The 16,399-nt window shown below is 40.1% G+C and overlaps 2 protein-coding genes across 5 annotated transcripts; both read right to left on the bottom strand.

Annotated features, from left to right (window-relative positions):
* Nucleotides 1–3,341: 3,341 nt before the first annotated feature.
* u2af2a (U2 small nuclear RNA auxiliary factor 2a) lies at nt 3,342–11,274 on the bottom strand. 4 transcript variants are annotated; one of them, XM_074683552.1, is made up of 12 exons: nt 10,642–11,274; nt 9,727–9,868; nt 8,113–8,148; nt 7,729–7,832; nt 7,391–7,542; nt 7,147–7,263; nt 6,843–6,999; nt 6,645–6,724; nt 6,428–6,550; nt 6,220–6,306; nt 5,516–5,764; nt 3,342–5,420 (listed from the first exon to the last, which is right to left on the bottom strand). In XM_074683552.1, exons 1-12 carry the CDS (start codon nt 10,688–10,690, stop codon nt 5,286–5,288), a joined length of 1,431 nt encoding a protein of 476 aa, XP_074539653.1. In that variant the 5' UTR covers nt 10,691–11,274; the 3' UTR covers nt 3,342–5,285. The 4 variants fall into 4 exon arrangements, with proteins under 4 accessions (XP_074539653.1, XP_074539654.1, XP_074539655.1 ...); XM_074683553.1 differs by having other exon boundaries at nt 6,861–6,999; XM_074683554.1 differs by lacking the exon at nt 8,113–8,148.
* A 206-nt stretch (nt 11,275–11,480) lies between these two features.
* Nucleotides 11,481–15,721, bottom strand: ccdc106a (coiled-coil domain containing 106a). Its single transcript, XM_074683715.1, has 8 exons — nt 15,583–15,721; nt 15,003–15,072; nt 14,819–14,917; nt 14,530–14,727; nt 14,386–14,442; nt 13,945–14,226; nt 13,661–13,822; nt 11,481–13,564 (listed from the first exon to the last, which is right to left on the bottom strand). Exons 2-8 carry the CDS (start codon nt 15,070–15,072, stop codon nt 13,248–13,250), a joined length of 1,185 nt encoding a protein of 394 aa, XP_074539816.1. The 5' UTR covers nt 15,583–15,721; the 3' UTR covers nt 11,481–13,247.
* Nucleotides 15,722–16,399: the final 678 nt, after the last annotated feature.

Raw genomic sequence — 16,399 nt, 5'->3', positions numbered from 1 at the left:
TGTGTGTATGTGCGTGTGTGTGTGTGTGTGTGTGTGTCTATTTTAGACAGCCACCTGTTAATGACATTAAGGAGGAGCCTGCGTTTATAAGTGAGGGACCAGGATAGTGTTTTACTGCAACACAGGATACTGTGAGGAAATCTGACACAGAGACTGAGACTGAGAACGAGAGTGAAAGCGAAGACAAGGAGAGGTGCAAGAAAAAAAAAGTGTTTTAAGAAGGTGAATGAGCACTAATGTTTGGGGACCGTGTGAAAGTGAAGAAAGCAAGACACAGCAGCCTGCAAGTTACTCTCCTCAATGAGCAGGGTCCACGGGAGATTTCAGCCAGGTCTTGTGGAAAGCTTAAGTCTCGGCCCGGCCCTCTGCTCGGCTCCTGCACTGTTTGGGTTACATACGTGGCACAGAGAGAGTGAGAAAGAGTGAGGAAGGCAGGGAGAGGGGCACATTGGGGGGAGAGACAGTGAGCCTGAGTCGGGGACAGATGAGGAGAGCATGGGAGAAAAGGGACAAACCAGGCTGCAGGCTGTGACAGGAAATTAAACACCTACAATGTCAAAAACAGTCAAGTTGTGTTACTTTTTTGGGTGATATTGTTGCAAAGCCACAGTGTAGACTTACTCAGGGGAAAAAGTGACATATTGAGCTTATGACAGCCCTGATTAATTCATAAATGCGGATAAGAGCTATCTGTTTTAAAGCCCATATGCATGTCTGTTCACTAAAAATGACTTTACCACTAATTAAACAGCCTCCCTCTGCTCCTCCATCATTGCAGATTGATAGAAAGTGTCTGCACACAGCGTGAGGTCATCAATAATCTACAGTGTGCTGATGTGAACTATCTTGTCTCCACATCACTCAAGTGGCTCTGTCAGCAGTGCAGATTTATGCCTGAACTCACGCGAGTGCACACATGTAGGAAGGCAGCCATGCATGCACTGACCACACGTGTGAACATTTACAGCTGCAGCCGTCTTTTACTTTAAAGACACTGGGTGATGTGGACAAAGCATACTACACGAACTTGAATGCACAATCTGAAGTATATGGTTTGATGCACCAAATCCACAGCTGAAAATAGACCAAATAAATGATGCAATGCACTCTAGATTAAGTTGTCAAACAAAGATATGATGCCAAGCTGGTAAGGCAACTTAACTCCCTTATTAGAGTTAGATCAGGGATTTATCTTTATATTGAAAATTCTCAGGTCTTCAGTCGAGGATTGTCTGTCTTGACTGTTTTAATGTCATTGGTGGCAGATGTTTTGATTCATTGTCATAAGAACAGCATATTTATTCAAGTGTCCTCGTAGATGCACCAGGGAGCTGGCAAAAACAGCACCAGGACTTTAAATGTGCAGCAATTAATCTTTTCATTTAAGTACTTTCATGACAGGCCTGAAGATTTTAACCTGACCTTTCTGTGTACCACTACAAAGAGTTTAATTGTGTCTAACTCCTTTTTTCATAGGAATGTTTGTATTTGTTTACCTCCATCAAAATGAATGCTGTATGGACACAAAGTGCTGCATCCACCCTATCCCTGCTGCAGTGTTCTATCTTTCAGAATGAGGATCAATGGGGGGGCACTGCCCAGAATGACAATGACCATCACTACAGCTGTACATTCACCACTAGAGGGAGGTAATGTATTTACAGTGTTCACTGCAGCATAAGGCCTTCAGACAGCCGCTGTAATGACATTAAACACGAGCAGAAGCAGGCTCAGTTTGTAAGACCCCTCGGCTGGACTCAGCTTCAGCAGCCTGTTTGAGCTGCCGTTTTATCTAAGTCCTCCGGGGACAACAGGGTGGAGAGTGCTGCATCAGTGTGGCCTCGCCATGGTGGGGGTGTGTGCAGTAGGATGCAGCGATGCAGATGGTGACGGTCAGCAGAGAGCTGACACAGGACATTATTTCATGTCAGAGATTTGTTGCTTTTCTGTTACAGTTTTACAGTCACTCTCTGTTGGTTAAATCCCATGTGGACATGCAGTTTGTAGCTTTTATTGCTGCTGACCAAGACTGTGCTCATGGGGACTGAGTGGAATATCAAAGAAAAGGCCAGAGAGATTTCTGGGGATATGATGTTACTGCAACTCCTGGGAGAGCATGTCAGTATATGAATGTATCATACATACAGGGGTGTATCACTGATTATTGTCTGTCTGATGCCTGGACATCAGCCTATGAATAATCACAGGCAAATGGTGGTGAATATTCGGAAAATATGTGATTGGATTTGCAGTAGGAGATTCAACGCAGTTAATTAAAAAAAAGATACTGCCATGAAAGTTGGAGCTATGAGATGTGACTGCAGTTTTTTTTTTCTTTTTGCTTGTTTTTTTTTGTCTTCATTAGACAAATAACATTACTTTCAGCTGCTGTTTTATAATTTTTGTTTAAAAAAAAACAAAAGCCCATTTATTTCAAAAGTTTCCATTGGTTTTGTTTGAGTGATAGCTCTTAAACATAGCAAAGTAGAATAGTGTGGAAGTTCGTTTTCTTCAGTAATTCACTCAGATGTTGCAACTTATTCATTTCATAGATTTAGAATTTAGACTGACATTTTTCAAGCATGTGTTTAAGGAGTTTTCAAAAAAGATGCAAAAGCAAAAGGGGTAACAGCAACCTCGAGAGAAAAAGCAAAACTCATTTGAGAAGGTGAAGCAGCTTCACAAACAAGTGAACTGAGGCTGGAGTCAGAGCATTAAGGTCCACCATGCTAAGACACATTAGGGAATTGGGCAACAACTCTCCTGATACGAGTGTGAAGACTCCTGAACCAGATACACCAGAAGCTTCAACCTGTGTAAGCAGAGAAAGAAATGGACTATTGCTCAGTGGTTTAACATTTTTTAACATGAAAGCAATTTTTTCATTGCATATGGAAATCAAGAACCCAGAGTCTTGTGGAATTGATGGGAGGCACAGACATGCATCATTTTTATACTCTAATTTTGAGATACTGAATTTTGAGTTTTCATCAACTGCATCACAAGTAAGACAAAGGTTTGAGCTGTAGTCTGTAGGAGTTAGCCTTTGTGAATTGATTCACTGAAATAAAATTTACTTTAGCAACATAATTTACTGACATCCACGTGTAATTGCAACTATGAAATAGCTCCATCACTCGGACATTACAATTAACTACAGCTCTGGAGAAAATATGCCATCAGCTGAATGAAAGTGTCTGACTGGCTGTGGCTCCAGTCTACTCAGTTTCCATAATTAACCCAGAATGACGTCACTCACTGGATTAAAAGAAAAAAGGCATAGTGCTGCAGCGAGGTGGGCGTAACACAACAGAGGAAGCAAAAAATAGAAAGGCTTCATGTAAAGTCGGTTTTTAATCAACATTTCAAAACAAGTTGGACAAATGAAAGACTGATTTTGCTTTTATAAACTAGATGTGTTTTTTTTAGGTTTTAAGTCATTTGAGAAATCACATTTTTTTCGAGAGAAAAAAGAAAATAAATGACACAGTGACACTGAGAAAGCAGGTTTCAGAAAGAAAGGAGTAACATCTCACAAGTGTTATCAATGACACAGTCTGTCATAAGTGCCATCCTAAACAACCAAGGTATCAAATGAAAGCAGCCTGTACAGTGTGAACATGTGGTCCTCAGAGAATAAGGGGCAGAAAGTGAGGGAGACGGAAGAAAAGCAGGTTTTGTCCAAGTAGTTTCAACATCCTGAAGTAGCTACACTTCATTTAATCATGAAAAATAAACAGCATGTCAAGTGTTCTTACTTGTTCGAGTGAACTAACTCAAATTCTTTGCCTTCAGACTTTCATTTATTTGTTAATCTCTGAAACAAGTATCACTTTATTGGGTTCAGCTGTAATCCTTTAGTGTGGACAAGACATCAGATTATTTTTTACATGGATCATTTTTAATGTAATAAGAGAGGATTTGTGTGGTTTTGGTTTCACTCTGCAGTAGAACAGGAGCCGTGGGTATTAGTCACGTGTTTATTTGGTCTTGTCAGAGGTGAGATGTTGCACAAAAAAAAAACAACCATGTCAAACACATCTTACATCCCAAGTCTGCTGGGAAACAAGGAGAGAATGAAAACTGGTGATGCAAAGTATAAGAGAGTGGCGTCTAGGAACACATGGGTATCATAAATGATACAGGGGCGAGCCAAATGTTTTTTTGTTTTTTTTGTCTGGACATGTAATAGCGTTAAGGCTTTTTGGTAGGGAAGATAAAAATCTGTTAATACCAATCCGTCTGCTCCCCCATGTTCTTCTATTAATTAGCTCTCGGATTAAACCAGGACTGAACTGCTGTGACAAAACAATCTCACCTGTTAGAAACTGTGCACGACAGATTGACAAGAACCTAAAAAAATACAAAAAAAAAAAACAAACAAAAAATGGTACAGTAAATAAGAAAATCTAACAGGCATTAGCGAAAAACATTTTCTGCGGTTCATGTTATTCGGTGACTGAATACATGGTGATATTACAGCTCAAATCAGCGCAGCTACACATGTATGGGGAACATTTACAGTTAACATTCAGAGTCCAATTCAACAACAGATTCTCTAACAACCGTCCTGAGGGGGGGCAGCAGACTGATGGAAATGTGAAGAAAATGATCAGAGTCCAAAACATGATACAAAAACTAAAGTGAGGGATCTCCTCTTGCTTTTTCTAGTGACGACGGCAAAAACTGAAATGGATGGTACGTCTACTGTGCATCTACGTTGGATGGTCAAATAATAAGGCCTTCATCTTCCTCTCATTCTCCCCCACACCTCCCCTCTTCACAAATAAACACTCCTGTTTCCTCCATCCATCTCCTTAATCACAACAGTCCAGTTAATTCCTTCCTGCTCCTTGCTCATTTCTTAAAACAGGCTACCTCCATTTAAATACAAACCTTAAAGCGTGGCACCCCCCTCCCACCCTAAAAGGACATCCCGGTCTCACAAAGTATAAAAATTGTTAACCCCACCCTGGACCTATCATTACACACATTTCTCAGAAATCTTTAGCTCACTGACCCAAGCTACACTGTCACCATCCAAACCAAGCCCTCTCAGTAATAGTCCTGGATATACACCTCCTCATCCTTCTCCCTTTACAGTTAGCAGCAAAAAAATCTATTTGCTGGACGTTTTAGTTCAAAAACAGTAAATTTGATGCCACCGAGAGATTAATACGTTCAGAACATCAGGAAATGTTGCTATGCCAAATTAATGAGAGGGCTGGTTTGGAAATGGCCGTTCCCACCCTCTCCCTCCCTCCCCTCTTCTCAACACGCCTCTTCTACCAGAAGTCCCGGCGGTGATAAGCATCTGGATCGCAGTATTTGGTCACCACCACCCTGTTGGCAAACTTCCTGCCTGTCAGCCCCTGCATGGCTTTCTGGGAGTCGAAGACTGACATGAACTCCACAAAGATCTACAGAAGAAACAAAACAGAAATGATGAATAAAGCACTCATTGAGAACAGTGGACTCGTCATTTAGGATGCAGAGGAGTTCCGATGGTTCCTACCTTGCCAGTTCCAGGAACCTCCAGTCCATCCACAGGACGAGGTATCTCGATACTTTTCACTTGGCCGTACTTGCTGCACTCGTCCCTGACGTCCTCCACAATCTCCTCATATTCTTCATCATCCAGCAGCTCCTCTGGGGCTACCATGTTCATCAGACACAGCACTTCAGTAGGCAGGCCGCCCATCTGAGTCACTGAGCTGTTCAGACCTGGCACCTGCAGCGTCACTGGGGTCTGGTTTATACTTGTCTGGAAGGATAGAAACAATGGTTTAGTTAATGTCAATGGGGTGTTTTACATACTGACAAGCTTCAATACATCTTCACTGGCCTTTAATAAAGACTTTTTTTGTTCAAACAGCTTCCAAAATGTGACTAGACTTTACACATTTCAATAAATCAGAGTCTTGGTGACTTTTTGAACTTTTAAAAGGGTTCTGATGTGAGATCTTGAATCTTTAACTATGTTAAATTTGCATTTTGGATTCCATATAAGTTTATATGTGAAAAGGGTGCAAAATAATTAAGTCTGCTTTAACACAGGTTTACTGAATGAGGATACTTCCATGATCATTGTCAGCCTGCGAGTGTTTCAGATCAACTGATACACCAGATGTGTCTTCAACTGTCTAAGCAAATCTAAAGGAGCATCAGGCCTGATGCTCACTCGCTCTGTTGTCATCTGTCCAGCTGCTGGACACTCACCAGGGTGGCGTTCTTGGATCCCACACTGGCTCTCTGCACCAGCAGTTTCTTGTCTCCCAGCTGCATGCCATTCAGCCCAGCAATGGCCTGTAACAATATCAATATTTGAAGCTATACTTTCAAAACATCTGATTAAGTATGTGCAGAATCAAAAGTAGTATTCAAAGAGTGACTGTAAAATCATATGATGACAACAAACTTCACCTACCTGATCATTTAGGTTAACATCAACATATTCACAGAAGGCATATCCTTTAGATAAGCCTGTAGCACTGTCCTTCACCAGGTTGAAGGCCTTGAGAGGGCCAAATGATGTCAGCAGCTCTTTCACCTGAGACACACAACATACAAAAAGACCACCTTCAATAACACAGGTCATCAAACCCGCTTTGGAGATGAAGCTGTTTAAGAAGATGAATACTGACCTGGTCATCATTCAGGTAATTTGGTAAACCACCGATGAAGAGCTTGTGAGCTGAGTCAGGTACCACTGTGGAGACCACACCTACATATGGCACAAGAACAGAACCAAACATAAACTGAGAAGCATATAGTGCTAACTGCTGTAGAGCTATTTAATGATGACTTATGAATTATGCCACAAGTACATAAGGGTTAAAAACCATTAATTGTCTGTGTACCAGGCACATAGACACTGGGGTTCTCGCTCATGCCCGGCAGAGGCTGGTAATCGTGGGGACGACGAATCTTGAGACTCTGGCCTTGAAATATGATGCCATCAAAGGCCATAGCCTGAGTCGTTTCATCGACTGAACGAAACTTCACAAAGACACAAATACAGGTACTTAATTTCAAAATGACAAAACACGGTGAAGTAGGTGAATTTCTGAAAACCATCTGTGAGCAAAGTCAAACAAGTTAGCACAACAACAACAACAAAAACAATGAAAAGGTCAATTTCCACACCTCAAGGAAGGCAAAGTTTTTATCCTGGTTGATCTGTACAGCAAGGACAGGGTTTCCAGGGGCCTGAGTAAGACCACCCAAACGCATCTGGGCATTGAAGAAGTCCATCATAGACTCCTACACAGGTAAGAGGAAGAAGTAGATCTTGTGAGTCATTCATATCTTTAAAAGTATCACTGAATACTTCACCGATTCCTCTAAGACTTTTCAAATTCAAAGACCCAAAGGCTGTCCTGTTCCTCACCTCTGTGATACCAAACGGGATGTTGCCCACATAGAGCCGACGGGCCTGCCTGGTCATCTGGCTGCCCACTACAGGCACGGGGGTTGGGGTAACGGCCAGACCATCTGGTGTCATGGTCGGCAGAAGAGCTGTGGCTGGGATCTGGCCTGCAGCTGGAAAGTCAAGCCAGGGACAGGAAACAGTTAATTTAATCATAAACTGTTTATCCACTTTGTATTGCAGCCTCATTCACACATATAAGTGACACACTTCCTGTAAGTTAAGGTTTCAACAACTACTGATGATCCTTGGAAACTAAAAGTATCAGTTTCTTTATGTGATAAAAACTGAAATAATACCTTGCATGGCTTTGTACTGCATGGGAGTGATGTGTTCAAAACCAGGTGGAGGAACATCCCAGTACTTCTTCACCTTCTTCTTCTTCTCACGGTGTGGAGAACGGCTGTTGGAGCAAAGGAGACCGATTAAATTAATGCAGAACAATCATGACGAAAATGTAAAATGACTCTGATTAGATCAGCAGTAAACTAATGGTTGATTTGTAAACATGACGGTAAAGGGAATAGAGAGAGTCAGGGGGTAAAAAAAATTACAAAACAATCCTGGCAAGCATTTACCCAAAGAGTCAATAGTTTATATAGCACACATAGAATCAGAAGGTCATTGAATGGCACTTGTTGCAATAATGCACTAACTGGCTAAGTGTTAGTTTGCTGTATTACCTTCCAGCATTGTCCTGCGGGTAGCTGGATGGCGAGCTGCAATGACATTGGAAGGGTTTCACATTTCTCTCACATCAACCGAAACATTCACCAACATTTCCACTTCACACAATAAAAATCTGAATTTTTATCACCCTTACATACAGAAAAGATCAAGACCGTCATCAATATATGGGTTTCTAAAAGCACAATGTACCCCACAGTTTAAACCAGTGCGTTTTGAGGGCCTTACAGCTGGCATGCTATACTCCTGAAGAGCAACAAACGAAGGATGCAATAAAAGTAGAAAGAATATCCCCAACCAATAAAATGCAGCTGTGAAACAGCAGGGTCAAGTTTTACATTTACTGTTCCAGTGCTTCCACTGAGTGAAGACCAGACTCGTGTTTGAAATGGTGTAGACAGACAAGGAGCACGAGCCAGGCCAGAGGTCAAAGTCACAGCCACAAGAAGTGGAGCTGTGACAAGCTTTAAAGTCACTAATAACAGTCTAAGAGATGAGTCACTTCCATTTGTCAGTCAGCCCTAAAATAACCTGACCCATAGATTTTTCTTATTACGATCTCACTTAATGTCACATCCTAAACACTTTCAGTCATCTGCTAAATGTGTCCTAAGGTCAGCATGTGTCCCTGAAAAGAAACAACCGAGTCACATTTAAGGTCCTTTAAAAAAATAAAAGAAATGACTGAACTGAACTGAGAGAAAATCATACACCTGTTTTTAAGTTTATCTCAGCCACAAGCCTAAAAAGATTTGACAAAACAGTTCAGTTAAGGCTGATCAGGGTGAGACAGGCACAAATATCCTGCATGGCTACATGTGTCAGACATCTGAAGTTAAGCAAAAACTTAATCTAAAATGACAAATGATTTCTTTTTGCACTTCTATTAATATCGCTGTTTTTTTTTTAAACTGAAGGGTGGATCTAAAATTGTTTATATGATTATTTAACAAGTTAAGGCACTCTCAATGCTCGGTCACATTATCTACAATGATGAAGAGACTGCAGCAGCTGGTGCCTTGTGTAGTAAAAGATTGGTCCTAGAAGCTTGAGGTAAAATTACAACAATGTCGTTTGAATGTGTGAAGATGGACTTAGAAACAGACAACATCAGAGGCAGCTTGTAGTAGAAGCGTTACTGTTCATATGGAGGTTATGTGTGCAGTGCATTTTCATAAGCTTGATTCACTAAGCTGATCCTTTCCTTTTGAATTCAATCTAAATAAAAATATACAATTGGCCTCTTGAAGACACATTACAATATTTGTGAAATATACAGTGACTCACACTTGAATCTCTAAAGGTTGAGATCAAACTACAATATTCTATGAAGGCTGGAGGTATCCTTGGTTTTTATCCAGTAAGCGATCAGTGTATCTTTTATGTAGTTGTCAAATGACACACAGTCGGTACACAACTATTTGAAAAAACATGCCAATGTCAAAACACATGCACGTCAGAGAGATGCAAAACTCTTAATGCGTGCTTTTTTCATGCATGTGATCTACGTCTTCAGCGAGAAAGGGTCTTGAGTGGGGAGTCAAACGATCTTTAGGGCACATTTTTCTAACGCTCAACTGGATCGAGTGTCGTCGTTCAAAGGTACCAACCTGCGTCTATGTCTGCGCTCCTTACTGTCACCACGGCGGTCCCTGCTGCGTCTATCCCTTTCTCTGCTCCTCCTTTTCCTCTCTCTGCTGCGGCTGCGGGAGGAGGACCGGCGGTGATGGCGGTTCTCTTTGTCCCTTTCAGCTACAGTGAAAATATTGTGGTAGTTAAGTAGAGTACAATAAAATGTAACTGTAGGCCACTAAATGATGAAAATGGAGCATTTCATTTTAAATCACACAAAAGTTGTCAATCTATGTGAATTATTGTACAACCCCTTTTTTAAGACATCATGAAGGTAAAGCTGGTAGTGCTTATTTTGATTTAAAATAGATAAACAAAAAAGATGTTAGATGTTGGAAGCTGGGTGGCTCACACTTGCTTTCAAACAATGTACTTTGAAAAACAATATAGATCACAGGTCTATAAGTGGAGAGGCTATGATTGGTCACCCTTTGAACCAGGTGTACAAAAAATAAAAGGAAAGAAAAACAAGGAAGAAACTGGTAGCCACACATCTTGAGCAGTCATAAGGGCATAACAGCTGCAAAGAACCAAAGCTAGCAACTACAGTCACTAAGTAAGCTAGTGCAGTTGGGAGCACTACCATGATATAGACATGTGCAGCCAAAGAAGATAATACCAGTAGAATGTCACATTATACATTTTAATCACATACCGATGAACGACTATTGCATGTTTCTTCAGTTAACTAACATTGACCGAGGCGAGCCGACGACGTCTGAGTGCATCAACACAAATGCAACGCATATTAATTGATTCAATTCAGGAGGAGCACTTCAGCTTGCACTGTTTCAGTAAATAGACGTATCCGTGGTTGGGTCAACCGATGGCAAAAATTATACTCAAAAGAACATTCAGAATTTGTGTCAATTTTCTGCAATTTTGTAATTTACCTTGCTTGTTTTCAGAGAGCTGTCTTTCGAATTCGTCAAAGTCCGACATCTCTGGGAGTTGAAGACTACGACGCTCTCAGAGACTGCGTTGTTCAGTTGGCGATGGCTAGCTAAAGCTAGCAACAAAGTGAACACTTAAAAACAAGTCCCTCGCTGATGTCGCTGTAGTATGTTCGCCTCGCCTAACAGCCTGCTTTACAAATGAATTTCAAATGCACGCAAGACAGCACATACATCAGCTGTTTGTGATTTATTTACAACGCAACAGACAAAAGCAATAAGAAAGAAAACGTGTTCGCATGCGTTAGCCTGCTAATGCTATTAATGCTATCTAGCTGGTAGCAAAGTCCAGAAGAAAAGGCCTGCTGCTCCACACACTGTAATAGCTCGTTAGCACGCACGACGAATGAATGAGACCCGTTTAAAAAAAGCGAATACAAGGAGATTCGAAGCCCTCAATACGCTAATGTTTGACTCTGTGCGTCTAATGCATACGCTTCACAAAGCCTAGAGACAAGCGAATCCGATAAAGATTTCGGTATGCCCGCTTTTTTGCTCCGTCTCGCAGGTACCCCGTGACACCGGAAGTTGATGAGTGTCAGTTTTCCGGTGAGTTAAAACATGCTAGGGTCACACGCACACGACCGACAGGCGAACTAAAGTCCTCGCCTTTTAAGCGGTTTGATGTGTTCAAAATTTAGGTAATATGTCGAATATGTATTTCTTGTGTTCACTAAACTTGATAAACTCGTTCATGACCATGATTCATTAGTATTTTTGTCATTACACAGTGTTAACACACCAGCTGCGTTGAATAGCTTAAAAAACACAAACCAATCTTGAAATTTGGAATATATTTATTTAATTTTGTCTCCAGGGATGTTTGCTGAGGTCTTATTTAACAAAGTAACATTTAATTACAAAATAAAGTGCTCAAACTCAAGATAGTCGCCACCCTCATTTCCTTCAAGTTTGCAATGCTACAAAGAGAACAAAATAACCATGTCACCTCAACATTTCTTCTAAGCACACACACCTCCACTGACATCAGAGGCATTGAACACAATTCCAGAAATGACTTGAAATTATCGTAAACAGAAAAGTAACTCTACATGTTTTAGGGAACATCAAATGCTTTGATGGCATATGAGTAGTGTCATACACTTGTTGAAATCAGTCATTTCATAATACATTTCAGTCAATATGAATATTATGAGATGTAAATTGAACAGTTTTAACAAAACAATGCAACTTTGTCTGGCTCAAATAAGTAGTTGAATTGAACTGTTTACTTTAATCTAATGGTTAAAACTATCTTCAAGTACCTATTATTTCAGGAAACAGTATAGGGTATGTAAGCCCTGTTTGATGTTGTAATGTAATGTGAATGCTATACACTAATACACATTATTATCAGTTTGTGAACAGCTTTCAAAGTTATAATCTTTGCCTGGACCTTTTTGACATTTCTCCACATTCTTAAATTGTTAATGTAAAAAGGATTCACACGTTTAGTTATTTTAAAAAGATACAAAAATTAAACCATGTAGAAGCCAGCGAAGAAAATGTTCTGTGTTGTAGAGTCAAAAGTGAAAATACAGTCTGAAAGCAGAACAAAAACAGATTTTAGTGCAAACAAAAAGTATGAGTTTAATTCTCAATGGAATACCAGATGCTGAGGTGTTAGGGGAAATCTAACCAAACAGAAAAGCAGATGTTATTACTGTTATTACTCACCACATAAAATATCACCAAGACATGGGTGTTATTCTTTGATCTCTAACTAAAATCAAGCAGACTTATGCTGCTGTCCATAAAGTATTTGTACCATACAAGGTTGAACTAGTCTTTTATAGAGAGGGAAATGACCAGAAATGATTGAATATTCTAGCAAGTATAACACAAAAGAAGCATTAAGGCAGGTAAAAATAGTTTAAGGTAGAATAGCAATGATGATATAACAATACACAAAAACACAAATAATATTACAAAAGGAACTTAGGAAAAAGCCTTATAGTGCATTATATTATTCATATACACACATACACAAAACTTGTAATTAAAAATTACCAGTTATTGGTTTGTGTCAAAATTTCACAACTTTCATGACCTTCAGGACCTGAAATGATCCAGACAATTACCAAATGAAATACTGGCCTCCAGCTGGTGCTGATGTTCAGGAAAGAAAAGTTGTTTTGTCCCAGCAGACATCAGAGCTGACTCATAAATGAGCTAAATTTGTTTTACTCAATTTGTAATTTCTAAAAAGTTATCCAAAAAATGTAATTTAAACAGACATGCATACTTTTTTTTGCTTAAAAAATGTATCTTTAGGAAGCTACAGGCCAATCCTTACTATTACTACACAGATGATCAGAATTTTCAGAAAAAAACGATGATTCTGTATAACATGACAATAACAAAATGTTAAATGAAATAATACACATTTTTGTGTGTTTGACACAGTTTACATGGCCATCTAGGTTATTGAGATTCAAAATAAATCCTCATGCCTCGAGCAGAGATGGCCTGGTGCAACAAGGCCCAGTTGTTTTCCTCCCCTTACAATTTCCTAGAAACCGCAGTCACTCGACCCTCTTTTCTCTTTAATGTCTAAACCTGTAGGAGATGGGCAGTAGTAGGTTATTCTTTTTGAGAGCCTGCACCCTGCTTTGCGTCTCTTCATCCAGAGCAGTGTAGCAACGCCGTGCATAGTCCAGTAGCTTCTCCTTTGATGGGTCAAACTCACCCACCTCTGCCACTTTCTCTGGGGCCACTAGCAGCAGCTCAGCTATGGGTGTAGTTGAAGCCACCGTGTTTCGGTCCACACCATGGATTTGGAAGGCTTTGGACATATTTTTTAATCGCTGGTAGGTAAGCAGGATCTTCTTGTAGCGAAACAACACCCCAGCAGCATCTTTAACTGATAAACAAGAGATGTGAACTGATGTACAAGAGAGTATAAGGTACAGAGACTGAACTAATGAGTTTAAGTCCACTTTACTTCTCCTGGTCTTACCTCTCTGCCGCTCCTTTGGAGCTCTGAAGACTCGTCTTCTCTTTAATTGTTGCCTGTTGCTGTTCATAGTATCTAGCATTACATCCTCTCCTGATATCAATTCCTCCTCCTCAAAGAAGCCTTCCTGCTCCAAGTACTCATCAGATTCTCCCAAAAGTGAATCTGAGGACACAAAATATAAAAAGCAAAGCCAAATATATATTATACGAGCAACATATCTTCATACTTCTTTCCTCCTCAAGAAAAAGAACAATTAAAATGGTAGAAAGGATTGTTTTACTTACCATGCCCTACATTGTTATGTCCACTCATATCACTTATGGATGACCTTGAAGCACTGTTGCTGGTTCCACTGCTGCCCCCAGTTGTTGTACTTGGAGTGCTGTGGCTATGGCTTTGCAAGAGGGCTTGTGATTGCGTGGAGTTGAACAATGCATTTATGGAGGCTAGCTGATTGGTAAGTGGATTGGAGACGTGGTTTTTAGAGGGCATCATGGTTGTAGGACCAGGCCTTCTTTGGATAAATGGGCGTGAAGAGAAGTGCTGTGGATCCGTCTTCTGTGGCTCTACAACGAGGCGGGAGAGACAACGTTATAAACATGTATTCTTGTGACTGTTGGATTAATAATAATAACAATATTAAAAAAACACTTGTAAGCTAAACTATATTTCCATCATTGTAGCTCTTAATTCAGCCCTAAAATGCTTAAATCTCCTTTTTTAACCTGTTGGGTGCTCTTCTTCTCTTCGAGCTCTCCAGCTGAATCTTCTAGGTTCATAACCTAAAAAACAGCAGAAGGCAAGATTTCCCATCATCAGAGACTCGCTTTGAAAAGTTTTGGCTCAAATCTGCAGTCACCTGTTCTTACCATTGCTGTACTGGCTCTTGGTGGAAAAGATAAAGCGGTCAAGCTGGCAACGAAGGAAGTCTCTCTCTTCTTCCAAATCTTCTATTCTTTTCTGCAACCAAGAGTTTTTCTCTAGGGAAATCTGTAGCTGTGTCCGTAGGTTGGTGATCATCATGTATGAGTTGTTCACTGGTGCAGAGGGAGATGTTTGGGGTGATTCTGAAGAGTCCATACAGTTAAGTTAGTGTATGTTGAAAATCTCGAACAAAGAGGACATTTAGTTTCGATAAAGCTTTCTTCTAACGCTCACCATCAAAATTTTGATCACTCTGATTGAAATATCCTTGCTGCTCAAAGTTGCCCTCTTCATAGGGGATGGAAATTTCATAGGTGTCCTCATTTTTTGGAGCTGGAGGAAAATATATGTTCAGTGTTACCAGTGATCTTTGACTTGAGGTGTAAAAACCACATTTGTAGTTTTGATAAACTCTTACTCTGCAGGTGGAGTGAGCCTGTGTGGCTTTTGGACGTGGAAGCAGAATCAGCACCGTTCCCGTTCTCCATCTTCAACACAATCAGACGCATGTTTGAGTAGTTAAAGGTTTCGCAAAAAGTCGACAACTTGTTCGAGAGGCTTCTAAAATATTTTGACCTAAATTTTCTGTAAGATTAGTATCATCTTTCTACGATGATATTATGCGTACGGTTACATTTATTTAGAGAACGTTCTTCACGTGATATATTTCATTATATGGTCTGTCGTGGTTTGTGCAAGTTCTTACATCCAGAAAAATCAGAGCAAATAGTATAAAGCTATTTATCTGAGCATGCACCAATTATTTGCTACAACGTGTTACGCAAATATAAATCTAGAGAGGCCTGGTATTGTGGAGGCGAGATTACGTCAACGTTAGCTATGCAATGCGTTAGCCTGGCTAGACGTTAGCAAGAATTCAACTATGAATATCTAAACATACAGTTTCCTTAATTCTTAACATTTCAGTTTTCAGTTCTGTGATTCTGTTACGAAATGAACTCTTTTGAATGTTCAACCATGCAGAAATAGGTACATACCACTTTGCTTTTGTAATAACTTGATCGTGCACATGTAATAAGACGTTATTACCCTGTCATACCTCCATTCACGAGTTCGTCTGCTAGCTAACAAGCTAACAATAACAATTACATGTTTTATTTTCTAGTACCGTCTTACGTCATTTCCGGGACACTGAAATCAACATTCATAATAAAACGTACTGCCAGAGCAAAACATTTTTTTATAAGTCCTGTTTTTAACCATTATAGCATTTGCAAGTCCACAATTCCACAATGAGATTTTTTTTTTTTTTTTTTATAATCTGGAAACACGGTGATGAAGAAAGCATGCCTCTGGTGTGCTGTGTGTGTGTGTGTGTGTGTGTGTGTGTGTGTGTGTGTGTGTGTGTGTGTGTGTGTGTGTGTGTGTGTGTGTGTATGCGTGCGTGTCCTGTATGTACTGTGTATACTGTGCATACCACTTGTGTTGATTTGGAATAAATGCAGGCAATGCACTAAAAGTCCGGTTCCTCATGCCTACCAGAGAGACTTTTGTTGTGAAGGGCAAAGCACTGTCAGGCTTCAAAGCCCCACCCACAAACAAAATGAAATATGAAGTTGAAGTTTCTTTTTTGTGTGGAAAAAAAAAACAAAAACAAAAACGGACAGTTTCTTGTTTTTGTTTTGTTGCACAAAACACAAAAAGGAAAAAAGGCCATTTCCTGTTTATTTGTTTATTTATTTTAATTTCTTTTATTTTTTGCACAAAACGGAATAAACAGCTTTGATTCTTGTTTCTGCTTGTGTCTTTTGTACCCAGGAAACAGACTGTTAAAACGTACCTTGGTCCAGCACA

Source organism: Halichoeres trimaculatus, unplaced genomic scaffold, assembly GCF_033239565.1.
Source record: "Halichoeres trimaculatus isolate MK-OKI-2021-1 unplaced genomic scaffold, fHalTri1.1 fHalTri1_scaffold_12, whole genome shotgun sequence".
In the NCBI taxonomy this organism is placed as follows: Eukaryota; Metazoa; Chordata; class Actinopteri; order Labriformes; family Labridae; genus Halichoeres; species Halichoeres trimaculatus.
The sequence above is the reverse complement of the archived record's forward strand: the minus strand, read 5'-3'. Positions and strand labels throughout refer to the sequence as shown.

What these genes read in the sequence shown, in the direction of transcription:
- ccdc106a (XM_074683715.1), bottom strand. Translation starts at nt 15,072, where the DNA reads ATGGAGAACGGGAACGGTGCTGATTCTGCTTCCACGTCCAAAAGCCAC. An exon ending in AGGCTCACTCCACCTGCAGA is followed by an intron (nt 14,918 to 15,002) that starts GTAAGAGTTTAT and finishes ATTTTCCTCCAG; the next exon opens with CTCCAAAAAATGAGGACACC. An exon ending in GAGTGATCAAAATTTTGATG is followed by an intron (nt 14,728 to 14,818) that starts GTGAGCGTTAGA and finishes TGGACTCTTCAG; the next exon opens with AATCACCCCAAACATCTCCC.
- u2af2a (XM_074683552.1), bottom strand. Translation starts at nt 10,690, where the DNA reads ATGTCGGACTTTGACGAATTCGAAAGACAGCTCTCTGAAAACAAGCAA. An exon ending in AAAACTTTGCCTTCCTTGAG is followed by an intron (nt 7,000 to 7,146) that starts GTGTGGAAATTG and finishes GTCTTTGTGAAG; the next exon opens with TTTCGTTCAGTCGATGAAAC. An exon ending in ATGTTAACCTAAATGATCAG is followed by an intron (nt 6,307 to 6,427) that starts GTAGGTGAAGTT and finishes ATATTGTTACAG; the next exon opens with GCCATTGCTGGGCTGAATGG.